The 26,768-nt window shown below is 36.7% G+C and overlaps 1 protein-coding gene across 3 annotated transcripts in view; it reads right to left on the bottom strand.

The window, feature by feature from the left end:
• Positions 1-26,768, bottom strand: part of Sec24a (SEC24 homolog A, COPII component) — an 87,348-nt gene that overhangs the window by 57,922 nt on the left and 2,658 nt on the right. For 2 of the 3 annotated variants that reach the window (XM_076856497.2, XM_076856496.2), the window contains exons 2-7: positions 16,879-17,346; positions 7,990-8,157; positions 2,886-2,963; positions 2,238-2,398; positions 1,785-1,957; positions 265-367 (exon numbers count right to left, since the gene is read on the bottom strand). In XM_076856497.2, coding sequence (XP_076712612.2) covers positions 265-367; positions 1,785-1,957; positions 2,238-2,398; positions 2,886-2,963; positions 7,990-8,157; positions 16,879-17,346 — 1,151 coding nt within the window. The remainder of the gene's footprint in view (positions 1-264; positions 368-1,784; positions 1,958-2,237; positions 2,399-2,885; positions 2,964-7,989; positions 8,158-16,878; positions 17,347-26,768) is intronic. The other variant, XM_076856498.2, reaches the window with a different exon arrangement.

Here is a 26,768-nt window from a genome sequence, read left to right as displayed (position 1 = left end):
TGGCAGATTGGATTTCTCAGAGGGAGAATGCTCGCCTCTCATGGCACTGGGTTCAATCCTCAGCACCACATAAAAATATAATAAAGATACTGTGTTCACCTATAAGTAAAAAATTTTTTAAAAATTAAAAAAGAAAGAAATCCATCAGTGATAAAGTTCCTAAAGATAGTTCAAATTCTATATATCATTCCTGAATTACTATAGAAAATTTCTACCACTAAGATAATTTTCTAAAAGACTTTTACTTTCACTAGAGAAACATACCACTAGATCTTTGAAAGGATGGAGCAGCAGACCCAAAGGAAGTTTGGCTTTATTCAGTAAGGCCTGAGTCTGAGGAATGCTGGTCAGTGTGCATCGAAATAACCTGCATCAAGGTAAAAAGCATTTGTCAGTTGCTGCTATGATTATCCTGAAAGGAAAAAAGAAAATTTAACAGGTACATATCTTAATATTAGATCAGATTACAAATAAAATATCTCAGTATCCCCTCTCAATATCTTTTTTTTTTTTTTTGTACCGGGGATTGAACCCAGAGGCACTTAACCACTAAGCCACATCTCCAGTCCTTTTTTACATTTTATTTAGAGACAGGGTCTCAATGAATTGCTTAGGCCCTCACTAAATTGCTGACTGGCTTTTGAACTTGTGATTCTCCTGCCTCAGTCCCCCAAGCCACTGGGATTAAAGGCATGAGGCACTGTGCCTGGTGACCCTCTCTACTTTTATCCCATTAAAATATTTAATTCTTAAGTTCTGTTCAGAAATAGAGTAGATGGCTACCCTGTATTATATAGCTAAAATATTGTCTCTTTTTTTGTTTTAGGTATAATATAGCCTCAACTATCAAATGACTTATTTTTATGTAAATCTAGATCACACTAGAATTAAAAGGTGATTACACACACTTATAAATGCACTTTATATTTTATTTATTTATTTTCGATACTGGGTATTGAAACCCAGGGCACTTTATTCTGAGCTACATCTTCAGTCCTTTGTATATTTTATTTTGAGACAGGGTCTCACTGAGCTTCTCAGAATTTCACTAAATTCCTGGATGTCTATAAGACTGGGATTATAGGCATGCACCTCCAGTGATACTCATGACTCAGTGCCTCAGCCTCCCAAATCACTGGGATTACAGGTGTGTGTTGCCATGCTTGACTGACTTTTTTTTTTGAAACAGGATCTTGCTATATTGCCCAGTTGTCCAGGCTGGTTTGGAACTTCTGGGCTCAAGCAATCCTCCTGCCTCAGCTAGGACTATAGGTGCATGCTGCCATGCCTGAACAATTCATTCAATTTTGCTGAAGGTTGTAAAAAACTACTTCAAAATAGAAATAACAAATTTTGTAACAAAATTCAATTTTAGAGTCTTCACTACACACATTTAAACTTCTGACAAATATTTAGGGAAAAAATTATAATTAGATTTATAGTGAAATAAATTTAAAATGACAGCAAAAAAAGAACTATATAGACTCAAATAATTGTATTTGGGATGCATTACCAGAATGATAATGAAAAGCATAATCTTATCAGAGCTAATAGGAGCAGCAATCACTTCAAGAGTTACTAATTCTTAACTTAAAATATTTCAATCTCAAGTTTAAGTGAAAAAGTTTTTTTCTTCTATATTAGACCTCTTTCATAAATTAGTCTACTTATACAGCTTATTCATAAAACATGAAACTAAAGAATGTATTTTAAAAATTCTAGAAAATGTAGGACATTCATGATGTCACATATAATATGAAACAACACAATTTGAAACCCCTTACTCTGGGTTACAGTTGAGTTTCTGGATGTCTTCATGCAAATTTGGAACTGGAGGCTGCAAAGGTGTTGAGGGAAGCATATTTCTTTCTTGAAGAAGATTGATAACTCTTAGTCCCTCTGGATGTAGACTTAATCCACTCATGCTTGTAGTTAAATGATTAGCACCTAAGGGAGTCTACAGATATATAATTTAAAAGTAAGCAACTTTTGTTTTTCTCTTTCTAAAAGTAGTAAACTTGGTTCATTTCACTACATAATGAAAGTACAATCTACATTTCTCGGTCAATTTTTTGGTTCTGGAGAAATGTGTAAGTATAAAGGTTTTATAAAGTAGCCATTATTATTCTAACTGGTTATAAAAAAATGTTAATACAACTTCCTTAAACTTTCTTCATGTATATACAGTTTAAACCAAAAGGTAGAAAATAGATTGGGAAAAAAAGGCAAAAGTTTACCTGAGTAAAGGCCTGGGGGCCACTTGGATAATTCAATGAAGAAGGTGGGATTCCAGTTGCACTAGGTGGTGTTGTGTTCTGATAACCAGGTGGTAAAGAGGGATATGCATATCCAACACTTCGGCTCATTTTGGGATTCTTATTAATAAGCTGTGGTGTTGCTAGAAACAAGGTAACTTTTAAGTTCTATTTTATATTCCAGAATACTTTAACTCAACACATGGATCCATTAAATTATGGGAATTATAACTCCAAACTCCTTTGGATTAATTTAATAATCTCATTTATCAATTGAAGACAAACACTAGTAACGAAGTAATAGCAATGATTACAATCTAGTTAATGTAGACTATAGCTATAAACACACACAAATAAGTTTGATATATTTAATTCACTTTCATGTCATGCAATAAATTTTGTATTCATATTACATTTTAATTTAAAAGAGCTTTAATGAAAACATCTTAGATGCTCGATTTATGGGATTGATTAAACAAATTTAGTTTATCTAACTGATAAAAATAAAATAACAGATATGGCTACATAACACAGTATAAATTTTTTTAACTTAATTTCCTATAATAAGCAAATATGACTTCTATAATCAGAAACAAGATTTTAAAAAAAGAAATTTTCATAGCATCTCACCCAAGAAGCCACCTCCTTCAATTTCATCATAACTACTATGGACCACCATAGATCCATTATTGGCATTTGATGTAATACCTAAGGAGCAAGTTCATTAATAAGATTTAAGTTAGAATGGGTATTATAATTTCTGCAAGATATGAACTAATATCTAAACTCTTAGATAACCTCCAAAAAAATAGTTTAAATCACTGCCTACCAAAAATATTGTCTTGGTAGCCCACACCCATAATTCTAGCTACTGGGAGGTTGAGGCAGAAGGATATTGCAAGTTCAAAGTCAGCTGGGTCAACTTGGTGAGACCATGTCTCAAAATAAAAAATGAAAAGAGATAGGGATGTAGCTCAGAGGTAGAGTACTTGTCCTGTGTTAATGCCTAGTACTAGAAAGGAAAAAAATGAGAAAATGACATAAACAGATGTATTTCAAAAAGTCTGGTGTTAGAAGGGGAAGAGGAAAAGGAAAAGGAGGAAGAGGAAGAAGAGGAGGAGGAGGAGGAAAGAAGATTAAAGAGGAAGAAGAGGAGGAAGGAGAGGGAAGAAGAGGAAGCAGACTACAACCTACAGACAACCAACAGATACCTGAAAAAATGTTAGCATCACTAATCATCAAGGAAATGTGAATCAAAACTATGATGAGATAAAGTTCAAGATCAGACTACTGGGCAATTCAGCAGGTCCTGTCTCAAAATATATAAAAAAGGGCTGGGGATGTATCTCAGTGGTTCAGGGCCCCTGTGTTCAATCCCCAGTATTACACATACACAAAACAAAGACAAAAGTAATCCTGGAGTTGTGGTTCACAGGTAGAGTGCTGCCTAGCATGTGTGAGGCACTAGGTTTTATTCTTAGCACCACATAAAAATATTGTGCCCACCTATAACTAAAAAATAAATATTTTTTTAAAAAATAAATAAATAATCCTGGCAAGGATGTGGAAAAGGGTAACAGCTAGTGGAAATGTTAACCAACACAGTAATTATGAGAAAGAGTATAGAAGTTCCTCAAAAAACTAAAAACAGAAATACTAAATGATTTTGACAGGGTTGGGGTTGTAGCTCAGCGGGCTGTGGCTGTAGCTCAGTTGGGCTGGGATTGTAGCTCAGTGGTAGAGCGCTTGCCCTGCATGCGTGAGGCACTGGGTTCAATCCTCGACACCACATAAAAATAAATAAATAAATAAAATAAAGATATTGTGTCCATCTACAACTAAAAAATATATTTTTTAAAAAATCAGCATGACAAAGAGATACCTATACTCCCCCATTTATTGCAGCACTATAACACAAGAGCCAAGATACAGAATCTATTTAAGTATCCATCAATGGATGAATGTATAAAGAAAATGTGTTAGTATATATGTGTGTGTGTATGCAATGAAATATTGCTCAGCCACACACACACACACACACACACACACACTCCTGTCATTTGCAGCAACATGGATGAGCCTAGAGGATGTTATGCTAAGTAAAATAGCCTGGCAGTATGGAAAAACAAATAACACATGTTCTCTCTCTCTCTCTCTCTCTCATACACACACACACACACACACACACACACACACACACACACACACGTGCGTATGTATGTATATGTATATTGAAAATGTTGATCTCATAGAAACAAAGGAATTGTAGTTACCAGAGATTAGGAAGTGTAGGATGGTGGGAAGAGAAAGATTGGTTAAAGAATACAAAATAACAGTTAGATAGGAGAATTAAGGCAGGCTGCAGTGATACATACATGTAATCCCAGTTATTTGGGAGGTTGAAGATTGAGGATTTAAAGTTGGAGGCTATCCTGGGTAACTTAGAGAGACCTTGTCTCAAAGCAAGAAAAAAAGGGCTGGAGATGTAGGTGCTTGCCTAGCATGTACAACAACCAAGGAAGGAAGGAAGGAAGAAAGGAAGGGAGGGAGGGAGGGAGGAAGAGAGGAAAGAGGGGGAAGAAAGGATTAATTTCTAGTGTTCTATAGAATAGTAGAGTGACTATAGTTAAAAATAATTTACTATTTCAAAATATCTTGGGCTAGGGATGTAGCCAGTAGTAAAGTGGTTGCCTAGCATGTGAGAAGCCCTGAGTTCAATTCCCAGTACTGCCCCAAAGTATGTGTGTATCAATGACAGACAGACACACACACACACACACACACTCACACACAATGATTTAAAATGTTCTAAATACAAAGAAATGATAAGTGTTTGAGGCATTAGGTATACTAATTACCCTAATTTGATCATCCAGATTGTATATATGTATGGAAATATAATGCTGTGTCTGATAAATACGTACCATTATTATGTTTTTGATTTTGTTTTTTTGGTATCAGGGATTGAAACCAGGGGCACATAACCACTGAGACACACCCCCAGTCCCTTTTTTTAAAAAAAATGTGTCATTTCTTTTTTGCCTTTATTTATATATTTATTTATGTGGTGCTGAGGATTGAATCCAGTGCCTCACACATGCTAAGCAAGCATTCTACCACTGAGTTACAACCCTAGCACCCCTCAGCCCAACTTTTTTATTTTTTATTTTTTTTAGAAATAGGGCCTCGTGGGGCTGGGGATGTGGCTCAGGCAGTAGTGCGCTCGCCTGGCATGTGTGCAGCCCAGGTTCGATCCTCAGCACCACATACAAACAAAGATGTTGTGTCCGCCGAGAACTGAAAAATAAATATTAAAAGAAGATTCTCTCTCTCTCTCTCTCTCTCTCTCCCTTAAAAAAAAAAAAAAAAATAGGGCCTCGCTAAGTCACTGAGGCTGGCTTTGAACTAATGATCCTCTTGCCTCAACCTCCCAAATCACTGGGATTACAGGCATGCACCATTGCACCTGGCTATGTATTGATTTTTGATAAGGTCAAATGTTGAAATAAATCTCAATAATGCAAGTTTTAAAATATACAAACATTTCAAGATTCTTAAATAGACTTTCAGGGAAAGGAAATTTGAGTCTCTGGAAGTAGTATTTTTTCCTTTTTTTTTTCTTCTTTGTTCTGGGGATTGAACCAAGGGCTTCATACATGGTAAGTGCATATTCTACCACTGAGCTGCATCCCCAATTCCTGTAAGGACTCTTCTTTCATCTTAAACTGTGCCTGCCTTGAACACACAAGGCTCTGGGTTCAATCCCCAGCACCACCAAAAAAAAAAAAAAAGAAAGAAAGAAAGAAAGAAAACTGCAGTGGGCTGTGGTTGTTGCTCAGTGGTAGAGCACTTGCCTGGCCCATGTGAGGCACTGGGTTCGATAATTAGCACGACATAAAAATAAATAAATAAAATAAAGGCATTGTGTCCATCTACAACTAAAAAATATTTAAAAAGAAAGAAAGAAAGAAACTGCAGTAAAACTTTTAGTAAAAGCCTGGCAAGTGTGAGGCATTGGGTTCAATTCTCAGCACCAAATATAAATACAATAATAATATTGATCATATTCAATATAAGGATATGAGCAAATGTTTTTACCCCTCTTCTCAGTTTTTTTTCTATTTCCATGTCTTAGGGCAATGGTTATATTTTTACTAAAATTAAATTCTTTTTTCTTTTAAATATATTTTTAGTTGCTGATGGACCTTTATTTTTTATTTATTCATTTATATGTGGTGCTGAGAATCGAACCCAGTGCCTCATGCATGCTGGATAAGCACTCTACCACTGAACTACAATCCCAGCCCTAAAATTAAATTCTTACGGGGCTGGGGATGTGGCTCAAGCGGTAGCGCGCTTGCCTGGCATGTGTGCGGCCTGGGTTCGATCCTCAGCACCACATACAAACAAAGATGTTGTGCCCGCCAATAACTAAAAAATAAATATTAAAAATTCTCTCTCTCTCTCTCTCTCTCTCAAAAAAAAAATTCTTACTTTACAAAATATTTTACTTAAATTAATGCTTAATTTCAAAGTTACATGTATTCACAAGATAATGTTTGAAAACATTTTACTTAAATAAAACTTCAAAACACTTGTACATTTGACTTTTATTCTTTTTTTTTTTTAATTTTTATTATTTATTTACTGTACTGGGGAATGAAACCCATTGAGTTCCTATCCCCAGTTGCCTGCATTTTTTTTTATTTATTTTTTTTTTTAGTTGTAGATGAACAGAATGTCTTTATTTTATTTATTTTTATATGTTCCTAAGGATTAAACCCAGCACCTCTCACATGCTAGGTAAGCACTCTGCCACAGAGTTATAGCCCAAGCCCTGACTTTTATTCTAATAAATATTTATTAATATTTATAATAGGGGCTGGGGATGTGGCTCAAGCGGAGCGCGCTCGCCTGGCATGCGTGTAGCCTGGGTTCGATCCTCAGCGCCACATACAAAACAAAGATGTTGTGTCCGCCAATAACTAACAAATAAATATTAAAATTCTCTCTCTCTCTCTCTTTAAAAAAAATATATTTATAATAATATTGTTGATAAAAATATAATTATTTTTATAAGATGGTTCTTTTTTTGGCGGGGGGGCTACTGGGGGTTGAACTCAGGGGTTTTTAACTACTGAGCCACATCCCCAGTCTTTCCTTGTTTTTTTTTTTTCCACATTTTATTTACAGACAAGGTCTCACTGAGTTACTGAGGCTGGCTTTGAACTCACAATCCCACTGCCTCTCTCTCCTGAACAACTGGGATTACAGGCATGCGCCACCACATTAAAAGGATAGTGCTAACATCATACCCAGAAAAGCAGGACTTCTCCATTTTTTTTTTTTCAAATCTACACAATAATAAAAAAAAAAGGTAGAAGGGCTGAGGATATATCCCAAAGGTTAAGAATGAGTTCAGCATACCCAAGGTCCTGGCTTTAATCCCCAAAACACACACACACACACACACACACACACACAAACACACACACACACACACATATGCGCGTGCGTGAAGAGCTAAGAGAAATGATTCTGGTTCCCAAATGCTAATCCACAGTAATGGAAGTCTTGAGGAAATTTTTAAAACTACATATTCCTGAAGCCCATTCTAACCCAAACTGGATTTTCTTAAAAAATATGACTCTAATGCTCAAGATTCAGTTAATACTCATTTTTTTTGTTCTAAGTCAAAACATTTAGAATTAAAATTGTTTTCTGATTTACTCACCTTCTTGGTTGACAGCTGAATTAAATGAAGATTGGGGTGCAGGTCTATGTGAATTCTGGAGCATGGGGTCCCTTACTGGAGGTGGACCTCTAGGTGGAGGGGGCCCATGAGGAGTTCCTGGTTGAAAAGTGGTAGGCAGAGGTGGATTCCTTAAGGGAAGTGATGAACCTTTGGAAACATTGGGTTTTTGCACATCATTTAAGAACTTAAGACAAAGGCCAAAAACAATCTTTACCAAAGCTGAACAACTTCCAAATTTACATTTTAATTACAAATCCCAACAAATTATTAGAAATACAGTAAACTTCCTAACTGTATGACTTCATGGTTTCATATGTACATATTTCCATCTCTATCCTACCATGTTTCTTATCTATCAGTTATTAAGCAATATAAAGAAATAAGTATCAAGAGGCTGGGGTTTTGGCTCAGCAGTAGAGCATTTTCCTGGCATGTGTGAGGTCCTGGGTTTGAATCTCAGCACCACATACAAATAAATAAAATAAAGGTCCAACAACAACTTAAAAAAAAAATCATTAAAAAAAAAAAAAAAAGAAAAAGAAAAATGGAGTTGGGGTTGTGGCTCAGTAGTAGAGCACTGACCTCGCACCTGTGAGGCCCTGAGTTCAATCCTCAGCATCACATAAAAATAAGTAAATAAAATAAGGGTACTGTTTCCAACGACAACTTAAAAAAAAATACATTTATCAAATCACTTCTAGAGTAGATCCAATGCCATGCTAATTGATTAATTCTTCATTAACTGATTAATGAGGTTTAAGCAGCCTTGTGAAATATTCTAATAGAAACTAACATGAATAAAATTCTATTAATTTTCTTATTAATTTCAAAATATTTGCTAATTTTGTTTGCAAATATAATCCGCTCAACTAATATCAACAAGTTGACAGCTTTCTAAAAATACAAATTTAAAATTTGTAAACTAAGTTGAAACAATTTCCCAAGTTTTATTTCATTTTGCTTCGTTTTTAATTTCTATGGTATTAGGGATGTGAACCCAGGGTGCTCCACTACTGAGCTACATCACTAGTTCTATCTATCTATCTGTCTATCTATCTATCTATCTATCTATCTATCTATCTATCTGCCTATCTATCTATCCATTCTTGGTACTGGGGGATTGAATTCAGAGGCACTTAACCACTGAGCCAGATCCTCAGTCCTTTTTTTTAATATTTTGTTTAGACAGGGTCTCACTGAGTTGCTCAGGGCCTCATCAAGTTGCTGATGCTGGCTTTGAACTCACAATCTTCCTGCCTCAGCCTCCTGAGCCGCTGGGATTAGAGGCGTTTGCCACTGCACCTGGCTTTATTTTTTATTTTAAGGCAGGTTCTCAATTGTAAGGCTTCCCTCAAACTTTCAATCCTCCTGCCTCAACATCCCAAATTGCTGGGATTACAGATGTATAACACTATATCCTGCCTAATTTTGCCTTGTTTTGCTGGGATATAACTACTAAAGATGAGATTATAAATTTGTGCACTGTTCAGTGTTTACCAAATAATAAAGTTAGTTTACTTTCTATATTGGTTTAAATACTTTATAGATACAGCTGGGAGTGCTGTTGTGTGGTATAGCACTTGCGTGTGCATGAGGCCCTAAGTTTGATCAATAGCACTACAAACACACACACACACACACACACACACACACACACACACACACACGTGCGCATATGTATATGGTCATAAGCATTTTATCATTTGTTAAAAACATATAGATTTCACCAGGCATAGTGGCTGTTGCCTGTAATCAAGTGACTCAGGAGCCTGAGGCAGAAGGATTGCAAGTTCAAAGTCAACCTCAGCAACTTAGCACCCCTAGGTTCAATATATGATGTTTTGCCTAATACAGTGGTACACGCTTATAATCCCAGCAACTCAGGAGCCTGAGGCAGGATCACAGGTTTGAGATCAGTCTCAACAACTTTACAAGACCCTCAGCAACTGAGACCCTATCTCAAAATGAAAGCTATCTGGGCACAGTGGTACAACGTCCTGCACAGCTCAGGAAGCTGTGGCAGGAGGATAACAAGTTCAAAGCCAGCTTCAGCAACTTAGCAAAACCCTAAGCAAGACCCTGTCTCTAAATAAAATATAAAAAAGCGCTGGGGATGTGGCTCAGTGGTTAAGTGTCCCCGGGTTCAATGCCCTGTACCAAAATGTGTGTGCATGCTTAAGGGTTTTTTTGAGCTAGATTTCATAATGTTACCCATGCTAGCCTTGAACTCCTAGACTCACTCAAGTTATTCTCCTGCCTTTACCTGTCAAATAGCTAGGACTGAAAGCATGTACCATGATGGCACCTGGCTTTTTTCTTTTTAATTAAATAAATATTTTAAAGCTAGCTTACCTTCTGTAACGATTTAAATATTGTTAGGAACATTCCTTAGGCTTAAAAATTGGTAAATTAGCCAGCTACAGTGCTATACGCACCTGTAGTCTCAGTTACTCAGGAGGCTAGGGCAGGAGGATCAGGAGTTGCAGGTGAGCCTGGGCAAATTAGCAAGACCCTGTCTTAAATAAGTAAATAAAATTTGGAAATGATTTAAGTTTATACACAAGCATTATAAAATACTGATATCCAATAGGTTTAAAAGTACCCCTCAAACCAAGAATGACACAATATTTATCCTTGTATCAATCAGGATATTACTGCCCTAATTTTATCATTTTCTATTTGGGCCATAAATCCTGACTCTATAAAAACTAGATGAGTTACTTTTTAAGGATATTCTATGTGATATCAAAGTTTCAAACCCACAACTATCTATTCTTTCAAGATAACCACATTACTTCAACCTCCCTTCTCATTGCCAAAGTCTACAAAGTAGATGAAACACCATTTCATTCCAGGACTTTTTAAAAAATGTGTTTGTAAGTAAATAGGCAATAAATTTTACTTACAGTATACAGTTAACTCTATATTTTATACAATTAAAGGAATAAATGCACCCAAATGCACAGGTGCAGTGGCGCACACCTAAGTAATCCCAGCAAATCAGGTTGAGGTAAGAGGATCAAAAGTTTGAGGTAGGTCTGGGGAACTTAGCAAGGCCCTTTCTCAAAATTAAAAGGGCTGGGGATGTGGTTGAGTACCCCTTAAATTCAATCCCCAGTACCAAAAAATAAAAATAAAAAGCATCACTGTTAAATTCTCCAGGACCAAATTCAAAAATCATTGTTATTCAAAAACCTTATAGCTCCCAAGACTGATCTGCTTTTTGTTGGCAAAAGTGAAAACAACAATTACAGAAATGTAACTCCCTTATCTAAGAAGCACCCATATATATCTATGGCACAAAGGGGCAAGGTACATTACCAACTCAGCATGAACAAGAATGCATGATACATCTGACCACAAAGATATAACAACCTAATGATTAACAAAATACAAGTAAGCTTATAGAGTTTTTACAACTTTTAGAAGAATATTTTGAACTTGGGACATGCTACATTTCATATAATAGACTTTTTGTAGAAGTTGAAAAAAAATTTTTTTCTTTTTCTGCAGTGCTGGGGATTGAACCCAGGCCTCACACATGCTAAGCAATCATCTAGTTGAATAATTCTTATTTATAACAGTAGAGTTTAAGAATCAGGCCAATTAATGTAAAGATGCTAAAAGGCAGCCTATTAGGAAAAGTCAGAAAATTTAGTATGAGGATTAGAAAATAGCATAACTTATATACTCAGTTTTGTTTTTGTACTGGGGATTGAAATCAGGGGCATTTGACCACTGAGCCACATCCCCAGCCCTATTTTGTATGGGTCTCACACAGTTGATTAGCACTTCACTTCTGCTGAGCCTGGCTTTGAACTCGCAATCCTCCTGCTTCAGCCTCCCAAGGATACTCAACAGTTTTTGGTATCAGACTATCAGGTACCTATTATCAAGTATGTGTTGAAAAAAAAAAAAAAAGTGAAAAGCATGGATTTTCTTCTTCTTTTTTTTTTTTTTTTTTTAGACATCTTGAAAAGCATGGATTTTCTTCATTGTTTTTTTTTAGACATCTCATAAGAAAAAAAACAAGAGGAATCATACATTTAGGTTCATTTTAAGATTATACATCTTTCTTTTCCCTTCTTTTATGTGGAAATGTTCATAAGTTTCAGCACTTATGTCTCTCTCATTACATCTATGCTGCAATCTAAATGCTCTACCTGAGGGCTTCTGTTAAAGCCAAAGTAATTTCAGATTATTGATCATATGCCTTTTTAAAAGATACATCAGCTGAGTGTGATGATGCATGCCTATAATCCTAGATGCTCAGGAGGCTGAGGCAGGAGGACTGCAAGTTCTAAACTAGCCCCCAAAACTCAGTGAGACCCTATCTCTAAATAAAAAATAAAAAGGGCAGGGGACGTAGCTCAGTGATTAAGTGCCCCTGGATTCAATCCTTGGTACCAAAAGAAAAAAAAAGATACACCTACCCTTAAATATATCCCCCCAACCCCACCCCAGATGGAGTCCCATTTCACTACGTTGCCAAGGCTGGCCCAAAACTACTGGGTTGAAGCAATGTTCCTTCCTCAGCCTCCCAAGTACCTAGGAAGCTGGAGGAAATAGTTTTTACATAGTATGTTTTCCCAAACTATTTTCTTGTGACTTTAGGCAAACTTTGAAACTTCATATTTGTTAGCTATAAGAGACTACGGTGAAGATTAAAATAAGATATCATGTATAACTAATTAGAACAAGTAAAAAATATATATTCTAAAAAACAAAAAGATTAAATAAGATAATGCATAACAGTTTGATAAAGTGCTAGACAATATTATAAATGTTCAATAAATGCTGGATTCGGTGATGCACACCTTTAATCCCAACCATTCAGAGGCTAAAGCAGGAGGATCACAAGTTCCAAAGTGAGCCTCAGCAACTTAGCAAGACCCTGTCTCAAAATAAAAAATAGAAAAGGCTGGGAATTTAGCTCAGTGGGATAAAGCACCCCTGGTATTGCCCTCCCCAAAAGAATATGCATTAATTTCTTTTAATTATTATTTATTTATGTATTTTTTAGTTTTTGGCAGACACAACATCTTTGTTTGTATGTGGTGCTGAGGATCGAACCTGGGCCGCACGCATGCCAGGCGAGCACGCTACCGCATGAGCCACATCCCAGCCCCAATATGCATTAATTTCAAGAGATAGATGCTCATACATGGTGTCAACTGAACCAGAGTAAAAGTAATCTAATGGATTTTGGGCTACCAGTTGTAGTCAGAAAGTTTCCAGAGAGATGAGGGTTCACTGGCAGAGGATATGCTCAGCAAGGGGAAGGTTAAGGTTCAATCTCCAATATCCTCTGACCACCCAATTTATATCAAGAAACGAAATTTCTAAAAGATTCCTTAATCTTGGGCTGGAGTTACAGCTCAATGGTAGAGCACTTGCCTAGCTAGCATGTATGAGGCACTGGGTTTGATCCTCAGCACCACATAAAAATAAATGAATAAAATAAAGGTATTGTGTTCATTTATTTAGGAAAAAAATTTTTTTCTAAATAAAAAGAATACTTAAATCTTTACAAAGCCAAAATATATTCACTAGGGCCAATGGCTGGTCAGAGGCTTAAAAAGTATTAACAAGCTACAAAACTGATGGAGTGTACACCATAAATAAGAAATACATGAATATTTTTTAAAAGGTTAACTATTCATATTAACTATTTCACTTGGAACTTGTTACTTGTTCACTTTCTTGAAAAGTGCAAAATCAATCTGCAGATCCCAATATGGAATTTTAAACACTTTTCAAAGTAACACTATTAATGTTGATAAGTTTCTAAGATTCTGATCATCTGAACAGCAAAAACGCAAAGGTGAAATGGTTTTTAAAGCTACTTCTGAACCAGAAGTAGTTTGCAAAATACAATGATGGGGAGAGGTGGTGGCTGGAGTAGTGGCTCAGTGGCAGATCACTTGCCTGGCACATGTGAGGCACTGGGTTCAATACTCAGGACCAGATATAAATAAATAAAATAAAGGTCCATTAACAACTAAAAAATATTTTTAAAAAAATACAACGATCGGGCTGGGGGTATAGCTCAGTTGGTAGAGTGCTTGCCTTGCATGTAGGAGGCCCTGAGTTCAATAACCAGCAACCCCCCCGCCAAAAAAAAAAAACAATGATCATCCAGCCCAAGAATATATGGTTTTCTCTCCCAAAATGATATACAGATTCAATTCAATATCAAAGACAAAACCCTAGGTATCTTTTCTATAAAACTTAACAAGCTGATTCTAAAAATCTTAAGAAAATACAAGGAAACCAGAAAAGCCAAAATAATCCTGAAAGCAAGAGTTAGAGAAGTAAAGCTTCATGAATTCAAAGTTACTACAAAACCAATAGCAATCAAGATATATGGAGGGGAAGGGTTGGGGTTGTGGCTCAGCGGTAGCGCGCTTGCCTAGCATGCGTGAGGCACTAGGTTTGATTTTCAGCACCACATACAAATAAGTGAAAATAAAAGTCCATCAACAATTTAAAAAAATTTTTAAAAAGATATATTGGGGGGGGGCTTCATGATAAAGGATTTACTTAGCAAACAAAAGGGCCTGGGTTTAATCCCCAGTGCTACCACCACACCCACACACACACACACACACGCGCGCACACACGCACACACACACACACACACACACACCAAAGAAAGTAACTCAAGTAAGAAATGCGGGGGAAAAAAAATATTTGGTAAATATAATAAAAATATATTTGGTAATATAATAAAAACACACATACAGATCAATGAAATAAAATTGGGATTCCAGAAATAAACCCTTAATTTATGATTAATTGAATTTTAACAAAGGTACTAACAATAGACTAGTATTTCCATTAGATAGTGCTGAGACAAAGGCACAGATAGCCACATGCAAAACAATGAAACTGAACCCCTACCTATCAACATACACAAAAATTAAAATTAACCAAAGACCTAAACATAAGAGCTGAAATTATAAAACTTTCAGAAGAAAACATACATATAAATTTCTGCCCATTGCACTAAGCACTAACCACAGCTGTGCTCAGTAACACTCCTCACTCCAAAAGCATTGTCTCAGTTGGACATGGTGGCATATGCCTGTAATTCCAGAGACTCAGGAGGCTATATGCAATTTAGCAAGACCCTGTCTCAAAAGAAAAATTATAAAGGGATGGAGATAAAGTGTACCTGTGTTCAAAACCCAGTACTCCCCCCACAAAAAAAAAAAAAAAAAAAAGCACTATGTCTTTAGACCTGTCCCTTCACAACTCCACAGTTCTGCAAATTTGAAGTAAAAAACTGCCTGCAGTCATGCCAAAAAAATAATGTAAGCCTCAGATTAGGATCAAAGAGAAACCATAACAATTCAGCATCCCTAGACAGTAAGGTAGAAACCAGTTAATAAAAGTAGTGGTGAGGGGCTGGGGTTGTGGCTAAGTGGGAGAGCACTTGCCTAGCACATGTGAGGCCCTAGGTTTGATCCTCAGCACCACATAAAAAAATGAATAAACAAATAAAGGTATTGTGTCCATCTACAACTAAAAAAAAAAAAAAAAAAGTAGTGGCAAGTTTAAAGCCAACCTCAGCAATAAAGTGAGGCCATAAGCAACTCAGTGAGACCCTGTCTCTAAATAAAAATTTAAAAGAGCTGGGGATGTGGCTCAGTGGTTAACTGCCCTTTGGTTCAATCCCCGGGACAAAAAAAAAAAAAAAAAAATACAAGCAACAATAAGAACGTGGGGAAAAAGGTACACTCACACATTCCTGGTGGGACTGCAAATTGGTACAACCACTATGGAAAGCCATATGGAGATTCCTCAAAACTTGGAATGGAACCACCATTTGACCCAATTATCCCACTCCTTGGTATAAACCAAGGACTTAAAATCAGCATACTACAGTGATGCAGCCACATCAATATTTAAAGCAGCTCAATTCACAATAGCTAAACTATGGAACCAACCTAAGTGCCCTTCAACAGATGAATGGATAAAGAAAATGTGGTATACATACACAATAGAATATTACTCAGCCTTAAAGAAGAATAAAATTATGACATTTACAATTAAATGGATGGAGCTAGAGAATATTATGCTAAGTGAAATAAGCCAAACCCAAAACACCAAAGGCCAAATGTTTTTTCTGATACATGGATGCTAATTTACAATAAGGGGAGAGGGCACTAGGGAAGAACAGAAGTACTTTGGATTAGATAGAGGGGAATGAAAAGAGGGGAGCGGGTATGGGATTAGAAAGAATAGTAGAATGAATCAAACATTATTCCCCTATGTGCATGTATGATTACATAACCGGTATAACTCTATATCATGTACAACCAGAAGAATAAGAAGATGTACTCCATAAATGCATTCTACTGTCATGTATAACTAATTAGAACAAAAAAGAAAAAAAAAAAGCACATTTTACTTTTGTATATAACTAAAAAGAATTAAAAAAAAGCCAAAAGTAGTGGCCAGTCCCTGAGGAAGTGGTTCTGCAAATATACCTGAGTCCCTGAAATATCACAAGTGGACTCAAAGAAAAACAGCCTGTAGCCATTCCAGAGGCTGAGGAAGGATTGCTTGAGCTCAGGAGTTCAAGGCCAGCCTGAGCAACATAGTAAGACCCCATCACAAGAAAGGAAGAAAGGAAGAAAGAAAAAGAATACCTTCAAAGGAAAGAAGCAAAGCAGAAATAATTCATTAATTTAAGTTACTGAGTTAATTCAAAGATATTACAAGTAATTTACTTAAAGATTTATAATAATTTTTTAAACCAACAATTTTCCATGTGGTTTTAAGGCTTTAAGTATTCATTAAAATCTCTAAACAAGCAAAAGTTGTTTATTTCTACATTTTTAACATTCCTAATAATACTACCTGATTTTATGAAGCTGTTTTGAAGTGAAGGGTCTCCAGAAGAAACATATTGATGATTTGTTGTTAAGTTTGTACTCCCCAATGCAGTCGGTTGGGATGATGCACGAGGACTATGGTTTGTCTGTGATCCTGTGGGCAGATAGTTATATTGCCAATTTGAATGTGGTGGTATGTTGGCTCCAGGAAGAAAGCTACCAGAAGGCATCGGTGCAGCAGGTGGATTCTGAGAAGCAGGTAGTGGCATTCGAAGAACAGGACCACTATGGAGTGAAGGTGTCGCTGTATTAGAAGCTACAGGTGGTCTATTAATAGTTTGCCCAGATCCCTGAGAACCACCATAGTTAGACTGTCCAGAGACTGGATTCAAAGTCTTTGCTGGTATTAGATGAGGATAGGATCCTGGAAGCTGGAAATTATATCCTTGACTCACTGACAATTGTGAAGACATCAGTGCATTTTGAACAGGACCTTCCAATAAGAAGAGAAGGAAAAATTAGTCTTTCAAGTGAATATAACAACACTTTAAAAAAATACAGTAGCCCCAGGCCCAGTACTGCACACCTGCAACTTGGGAGGCAAAGCTAGGAGAATTGCCAAATTCAAGGTCAGCCGCAGCAACTTTAACAAGGGTCTAAGCAACTTAGCGAGATCCCGTCTCAAAAAATAAAAGGGGCTGGGGATGTGGCTCAGTGGTCAAGTGACCATGTGTTCAATTCCCAGTACAAAAACTTAAAAATTAAAATAAAAAATAAGTAGTCCCAGGACTGGTAGTGCCTGGCTGTAATCCCAGTTGCTCTGAAGGCTGAGGCAGGAAGATCACAAGTTGGAGACCAGCCTGAGCAATTCAGTGAAAACCTGTCTCAAAAAAAAAAAAAAAAAAAAATAGGGGTAGAGATGTAACTGAGTGGTAGAGGCACTCCTGGGTTCAATCCCTAGTATGGCAAAAATATAATTTAAATTTTTCAAAATAGGCATATAATTCAAAGAAGATATACAAATGGCTAATAAGCAGATGCAAAGACACTGAACATTATTAATCATTAGAGAAATACAAACATCAGTTATTAAATAAACACAAATCAAAACGACAACAAGGTACCACTCACTATCATCTAGAATGTTTAAAACAGACCAACAAAAAGGAAAAAAAACAGCCGGAGCACAATAACAAATGCCTGTAATCCCAGCAGCTCGGGAGACTGGGGCAAGAAGATCGCTAGTTCAAAGCCAGCCTCAGCAAAAGCTTAGTGCCTAAACTCAGTGACACCATGTCTTTATATTAAAAAAAATTCAGGGCTGGGGATGTGGCTCAAGTGGTAGCGCGCTTGTCTGGCATGCGTGCGGCCCGGGTTCGATCCTCAGCACCACATACAAACAAAGATGTTGTGTTCGCCGATAACTAAAAAATAAATATTAAAATTCTCTCTCTCTCTCTCTCTCCCCTGCTCTCTTTAAAAAAAAAAAAAAAAAAAACATAAAATACAGCCAGGCATGGTGGCACATATGTATAATCCCAAAGGCTCCGGAAGCTGAGACAGGAGGATCTCGAGTTCAAAGCAGCCTCAGCAAAAGCGAGGCACTAAGCAACTCAGTGAGACCCTGTCTCTAAATAAAATACAAAATCAGGCTGGGGATATGGCTCAGTGTTCGAGTGCCTTTTTCAATCCCCAGTACCAAAAAAAAAAAAAAAACATAAAAAATAGGGCTGGGGATGTGCCTCAAAGGTTGAGTGACCTTGAGTTCAATGGTAATTTTTTTTAATTTTATTTTATCGGTTCTTCTTATATATGAAAGTAGAATCCATTTTGATAAAATTATACAAGCATGGGATAGATCTTATTCTAATCAGAATCCCATGGTGGGATTCACTTAGATATTTTAATATGTGTACATAGGAAAATTATGATAGATTTATTCTACAGTCTTTCCTATTCAAATTTCATCTTCATCCAGAATTATATGAATAAACATCTAGTTGGTTTTCTGACTTGAATTCCTGGTAGTTACAATAGATTAAGAAATAATCCCACCCTAAAATCTTGGTATTCTTTGGCTTGCTATGACCAAGATTTCCTGTATAAATAGATGCCATCAATATTAAAAAAAAAAAAAAAAAGCACAGTCTGAAATAACAACTATCTGAGACAAATCCTTTTAGTTAAGTGTTCATTCTTGAGCAAAATATTTTACCTTTTGTACTGAGTATAGTATCACACATTAATAATTCCAGTACTCCGAAGGGCTATGAAGAGGATATCTGGAGTCCAGCCTGGACAACATACCAAAACCAACAACAACAACAAAAAAAGAATTGCAAGCTTGAGCTTTGGGTTGATGTCCAGCACCAAGATATTTAACTTCTCTGTACCTCAGTTTCCTTATCTATAAAATGGGAATAGTAATAGGATCACACTGTATTTTAAGTGGAAACAACTCATATAGAAGTCCATTTCCTAATCCCTGGAATTGTGTTAGGTTACATGACAAAGGAGAATAAGGCTGAAAATGCAATTTAGGTTGCTAATCAACTGACCTTAAAATGGGATAATTGGGGCAGGCTGGGGTTGTGGCTCAGCGGTAGAGTGCTTGCCTAGCACGTTCGAGTCGCTGGGTTCAATCCTCAGTACCACATAAAATAAATAAATAAAATGGGATGACTGGGGCTGAGATTGTGGCTCAGCAGTAGAGAGCTCGCCTAGCAGGTGTGAGGCCCTAGGTTCAATCCTAAGCACCACATAAAAATAAATAAATAAAAATAAGCATTGTGCCAACTACAACTAAAAAATAAATATTTAAAAAATGGGATTAATATCAGGATATATCTAATGTAATCACAAGGGTGAAAGAGGGAGGCAAGACAGTCAGTGTCAGAGTGATGCTATGTGAGACTCACCAAGCCCACTGTTGGCTTTGCAGATGGAAGAAGACTACCAGCCAAGGACTGTTGGAGCACAGTCTCCAGAAGGTAGAAAAAGGCAAGAAAACAGACTCTCTCACAGAAGCTACGGAAAGGATTACAGCCCTAAAAACACCTTGATATTAACTCAGTAAGACCCAAGTCAGACTTCTGACCTCTAGAACTTAATTTGGTGTTGGTTGAGACACTAAATTTGTGGTAATTTGTTAAAGCAGTAATAGGAAACTGATAAAAATGTGAGAATGAGATTTATGTGAAACATTTATAACAGTGTTTTTCGTATAGTTAGCACTTTTTATTATTAATTTTTTTTTCAGTATCAGAGATCAAACCCAGGGGCACTTTACCCCACATCTACATCCCCAGTCATTTTTATTTTTTATTTTGAGATAGGGTCTCACCAAGTTACCCAGGCTGGCCTTGAATTTTCAGTCTTCCTACTCAGCCTTCCAAATTGCTGGGATTATAGGCATGTGTCACTAAGTAAGGCTAATTAGCATTCTTGAAATGTTCTCTACTGGCATTATCCAAAAAAAAACCCATATATTTGTGTCCTGAACACTGCAGCAAAATTATAAATCTGATATTAGTAAAGCAAATTATTTGAACTAATCTTTTTTTCTTGTCTGTCATTTGTTAAAGAACAGCTCTATTAATTAAGAACATTCTTAGGACGCTAAGGTGAATAAGGTCCATTTCATCCCTGTACTCCTCCAATAGCTCAGTCTAGATTGGCAAATATCAGGCACTCCAATAGAGAGTGATATGATAAGGGAACCCTATGACACTGAGAGCCCCAAAGTAGGCAACACTTGGGCTAGACTGAAGACAAAAAGGTGGCAAAGATGGTTTCCTGAGGAAGGGAATTTTAAGCTAAAACCTGAGAAGGCTGGGGTGTAGTTCAGTGATACAGAATGTGCATAGCATGTGCTAGGCCCTGTATTTCATCCCCAGTACAAAACAAACAAGCCCGAAAAATAAAGAATAGCCTCAAGAAAAAGAGTATATTACCAAAAAAAAAGTGTTTCCGTAAGGCTGGGGTTGTGGCTCAGTGGTACAGCGCTTGCCTAGCACGTGTGTGGCCCTGGGTTCAATCCTGAGCACCCATATAAATAAAAACAAAATAAAGATATTGTGTCCACCTACAACTAAAAAACTATTAAAAAAAAAAAAAAAGTGTTCCTGTAAATCAGGCATGGTGACACATGCCTGTATTCCCAGCGGTTTGGGAGGCTGAGGCAGAAGGATTGCAAGGTCAAAACTAGCCTCAGCAATTTAGCAAGGCCCTAAGCAAATTAGTGAAACCCTATCTTAAAATTTAAAAATAAAAATAAAAAGGACTGGGAATGTGGCTCAGTGGGAAAGTGCCTCTGGATTCAATCTCTGGTACCAAAAAAAAGGGGAAAAAAAAAAAAAGTGTTCCTGTAAAGGAATTTATATTTACAACAGCTTGTGATGGTGGAAAGGCATTCTGAAAAAAGTTCAGTATGACAAGAGCAAATTGTTGAGACACTTGCCTGAAGTGAAGCAGGAATTGAGGACTACACTAAAGAAGTATGGATTTGATAAAGAAGTTCAAGTATGGTGGCACATACTTGAACCTAAGAAGTTATAGGAAAAAATTTTTCTCTCCACAACTGAAAACAATATTCATTTTTTAAAAGGAAGACAAATAACCAGGGAATGATGGGGCTGATGTGTATTTTAAGTAGAAATGATTCACATGGAAGTCCATGTCCTAATTCCTGGAATCAGGTTACATGACAAAGGAGAATTCTGGTTTCTAATCAAATGACCTTGAAATGGGAAGATTATCAGGATGTATCCAGTGTTATCATGAGTGTGAAAGAGAGCTGAGGGAATAGCCCAAAAGCAGAGCACTTACGGAACATGTGCTAGAGTGGTAGAGTAGGTGATTAGCATGTGCTAGACCCTGGGTTTGATCCCCAGCAACAAACAAATAAGCCTTAAGGAAAAAGAGCTGGTCAGGCATGGTGGCACACAGCTGTTTGAGAGGCTGAGGCAGGAGAAACATGAGTTCAAAGCCAGGCTCAGCAAAATTGACTCGCTAAGCAACCCAATGAGACCCTATCTATAAATAAAATACAAAATAGGACTTGGGGATGTGGCTCAGTGGTTGAGTGTCCCTAAGTTCAATCCCCAGTACAGAAAAAAAGAAAGAAAAGACTTAGGAAAATGAATATCAAAGACTGGGTTCAAGCCAAAAAAGTAAATAAAAATAAAAATAGTGAGTGACCAGGATAGCACCCAACCAGAGCTCCATCATAAAACTAAAACAATCCAATCAACTTTGGCTTCAGATAAACTATCATATTATTGAGTGTCTTAAAACTGAACTGTATTTTTCCCATATTTTTATTGGTGTATTATAATTATACATAATGGTGGGACTGGTTGATACATATTCATACATACACACAATATAATGATATAATTTGCCCAATATCATTCCTCAGTATTTCCCTTTCTCTCCCACTGGTTTCCTTTTTTTTTTAAAGAGAGAGTGAGAGAGAGAGAGAGAATTTTTTTTTTTTTAATATTTATTTTTTAGTTTTCGACAGGCACAACATCTTTGTTTGTATGTGGTGCTGAGGATCGAACCCGGGCCGCACGCATGCCAGGGAAGCGCGCTACCGCTTGAGCCACATCCCCAGCCCCCCCACCCCCCCACCCCACCCACCCCACCCCCGTTTCCTTTGATTTTACTGGTCTCCCTTTGATTTTCATGAGACACCCCCTCCTACCCTTCTTTTTCTTTTTCCTCTCCAGCTTTCACGTATGAGAGAAAACGTACACCCCTTCACTTTGAGTTTGGCTTATTTCACTTAACACAACATTCTCAAGTTCCATCCATTTTCCTGCTGGTGACATAATTTCATTCTTCTTTATGGCTGAATAAAACTCCATTGTGTATATATACCACATTTTCTTTATCCATTCATCCACTGATGAACAGCTAGACTGGTTCCATAGTTTGGCTATTGTGAATTGGGCTGCTATAAACATGGGTATGCATGTATCAATATAGTATACTGACTTTGTTTAGAATAAATACCAAGGAGTGATATAGCTGGATCATATGATGGTTCCAAGCTCCATCTCTTTTTTTTTTTTTTTTTTCCGGGGGAGGAGAGTGGGGTATGGGGATTGAACTCAGGGGCACTTAACTACTGAGCCACATCCTCAATCCTTCTTTGTACTTCATTTAGAGACAGGGTCTCACCTAGTTGTTTTGTGCCTCTCTTTTACTGAGGCTGGCTTTGAACTTGCAATCTGCCTGACTCAGCCCGAGCCACGGGGATTACAGGTATGTGCCACTGTGACCAGCTTTCCATGCTCAATCTTTTGAGGAACTTCCATAATGATTTCCATAGTGGTGTTACTAATTTACAATACCACCAACAGTGTAAAAGTATTCCTCTCCATCATATCCTCACCAGCATTTAGTATTGTTTTTATTCTTGATGGCAGCCATTCTAACTAGAATGAGATGAAATCTCAGTATAGTTTTGATTTGCATTTTCCTGATTGCTAAAGATTTTTTTTTCATATATTTGTTGGCCATTTATATTTATTTTTTAGAAGTATCTGTTGATGAGCTGTACTGCTTTTATAGATATTTTTACTTCAATGTTTTGAATTTATAATGATAAAACAGCTATATACATATGGAGTTTATAACGAATTTTGTATTTTTAACAAAAAGAATTTAACATTTGGGGTCACAGGAATATTTAGTTTCTATACATTAATTTTAAAACATCCGAATTACAAGTTCAACAGAACAGACAGTATGGGATATAGAAATAATAGGGGTAATGAAGAAAGGAAGGAATCAAGGATGACTCCTAGCTTTCTGATCTGAGCAATTCAGTGAATGGACAGTACTACTCATTAGAACAGAAAGATGAAAAAAGATTAGAGAAGGTGGGAAATGATAAAGGGAAAAAGACCAAAGAGGTATTTTATACATACTAATTTTCAGGTGCCAAGAAATACAAGTGGAGGTGTCTAATAGAAAGATATCTATCTGTGGGCTGGGATTGTGGCTCAGTGGTAGAGCACTTGCCTAGAATGCGTGATGCACTGGGTTCGATTCTCAGTACCAAATACAATAAATAAAATAAAGGTCCATCAACAAAAAAAATATTAAAAAAAAAAAGAAAGATATCTATTTGCAGGGCTGGGTTGTAGTTCAGTGTTAGAGCGCTTGCGCTTGCCTTGCATGTGTGGGGCACTGGGTTCAATCCTCAACACCACATTAAAAATAAATAGATATTGTGTCCATCTACAACTGAAAAAAAAAATACTCCTTACCTCATAGGGCTATTGTAAGAATTAAATGAGATGATGCATATAACGGAACCACAAAGCATAGGGCCTGGGCACATAGTAAGTGACAATAAAATAAATACTAATTCTTGTTACTATTTCTCTCCCCCACCACCACCCATTTTTTTGTGGTACTGGGCATAAAACCCAGGAGCACTCTACCACTGAGCTATATCCTCAGCCCTTTTTGAGTCTCACTAAGTTGCCCAGGCTGGCTTTAAACTTTTGAACTTACTACTTCAGCCTCCAGAGTAGCTGGGATTACAGGCCACTGTGACCCCTGCAACCAGCACTGTTTCTGTCTTTAAGAAGCTCTCAGTCTATTAGATAAAACAAGAAACACAATGGTTACTACATGCAATATATGGTAGGTTTTTTTGTTTGTTTTTCAGTACCAAGGATTGAACCAGGGGTGCTTAACCAATGAGCCACATCCCCAGCCCTTTTTTCATATTTTATTTTGAGACAAGGTCTCACTAAGTTGCTTAGAGCCTTGCTAAATTGCTGAGGCTGGTTTTGAACTTGTGAGGCTCCTGAGCCGCTGGGATTACAGGTATGTGCCACTGCACCCAACTGGTAAATTCTAAAAGAGATCTGCAAAAGGTATTGTGGGAATCCAGAGTTACAGCCTCTACTACTGAAAACACAATAATCAGTGTTACAGACCACATGCCACTTTTATTTAGATCATGTTTGTTTCATAATTAAAGACTTCTTATATTAAATACACAATCATAAACATGATTTACATTAGAGGGAAATTTGAAAATTGACATTTTTGTTACTCCTAAATTAGATGAATAGCATTTTTTAAAAAATAGTGTTGTTGTTGTTGTTGTTGTTGTTTTTCTTTTTAACCTTTATTTTATTTATTTATATGTGGTGCTGAGGATCAAACCCAGTGCCTCACACATGCTAGGCAAGTGCTCCACCACTGAGCTACAGTCCTAGCCCCTTGATGCCCCCTCTGGGGGAAAAAAATAAAAACTCTGGATGGATTGGTGGGTTTTTTTTTTTTTTAGTACTGGGGATTGAACCCAGGGACACTTTACCACTGAGCTACATCCCCACACCCTTTCATTTTGAGACAGGCTGTCCAGGATGAATTCTCTGGCCTTAGACTCCTGAGTTGCCGGGATTACATATGTGCACCATGATGCTGGGCTCACAAATTCTATTGTTTTGACTGATGATATTGTGCAAAAAAGAGCCAGAAGAAAAAAAAATTTGGAAGAGAGCTTCAATTTTACTATTAACAAATCAATACATATTTAGTGAAATGACTTACAAAATACCCAATTCTAACACTTTTGTTCAACAAAACTGGCTACTCCTAAAGTGTGCTACACACTGTGGAGAGCTGGAGAAAGAATAATATGCAAAAAGAGATATCCTTCTCTTCACAGGGCTTATAGTCTAGAGGGAAGCTGAACAAACATTATAAAGCTACAATATATTAGGAATAAAGGAAAAATGTGGAGAATATCCTTCTCACCCTTAATTCTATAGTAAAAAAGTGAATATTACATAATTATTATAACAAATGAAAGCAATAAAACTGCAATTTCTGTCTTGGTACATTGATTCAAATAGTTGATAAAGGAGGTAAGGTTCAATGGGATTAATTATTTGACTTTAGCCTTATTACATGCTAATCAGATTAAGATCAGCTAGTTAAAAAAAAAAAGATCAGCTAGTTTAAGCACTATACAGTCTCACTATCAATTTTTTTTGCAAAAGAAATATGTTATATACAATCCACACAAAGATTTAGAAAAACTTGTCTAAACAACTTTTAGGTCATAATGCAAATTCTGTAACATAATAACACCACACAATATAAAAGCAAATTATAAAAAAATGAAAAAGGTCATTATTAATAGGCCTTTGATTATAATCTAAAAATGTCTGAACATCTAACTATACTATAATATGAAATTTATGCAAGCTACATTAAATTTAAAGCTTGAGTTTTCAATAGAATACTTAGGCAGCAATTACTGCCTTGAAAGAATTAACTAAAACTAGATTCCAGCATTGAATTTTTTTTTTTCATTTATTTAATTTCTTTCTTTTTCTCTTGTACTGAAGACTGAACTCACAGATGCTTTACCACTGAGCTACATCCTCAGCTCTTTTTTGAAAACAGGGTCTCACTAAGTTGCTTAAGGCCTCACTAAATTACTGAGATTGGCCTGGAACTTGCAATCCTCCTGCCTCAACCTCCAGAGTCGTTGGGATTACAGATATGCCCACTGACCCACTGAACCTTTTTTTTTTTTTAAACCTTCTAGAGGAATATCCCCTCCACCCCCATCCTGCTCAATTCACCACCACATCCCTACTCTCTGTATTACTACTGGGATCAACAACAACAATAACAACAACAAAAAAACCCAACATAGGATATTGGCCATTTATTGAAACTAAACTTTAGAAATGGAGCTTATAAATAAGAATATGAGGGGCTGGGATGTGGCTCATGCGGTAGCGTGCTCGCCTGGCATGCGTGCGGCCCGGGTTCAATCCTCAGCACCACATACAAAGATGTTGTGTCCGCCAAAAACTAAAAAAATAAATAAATAATAAAATTCTCAAAAAAAAAAAAAAAAATAAGAAT

Source organism: Callospermophilus lateralis, chromosome 5 (genome assembly GCF_048772815.1).
Source record: "Callospermophilus lateralis isolate mCalLat2 chromosome 5, mCalLat2.hap1, whole genome shotgun sequence".
Lineage (NCBI taxonomy): Eukaryota > Metazoa > Chordata > Mammalia > Rodentia > Sciuridae > Callospermophilus > Callospermophilus lateralis.
Note: the sequence above shows the minus strand (reverse complement) of the source record. Positions and strands in the feature narration are given on the sequence as shown.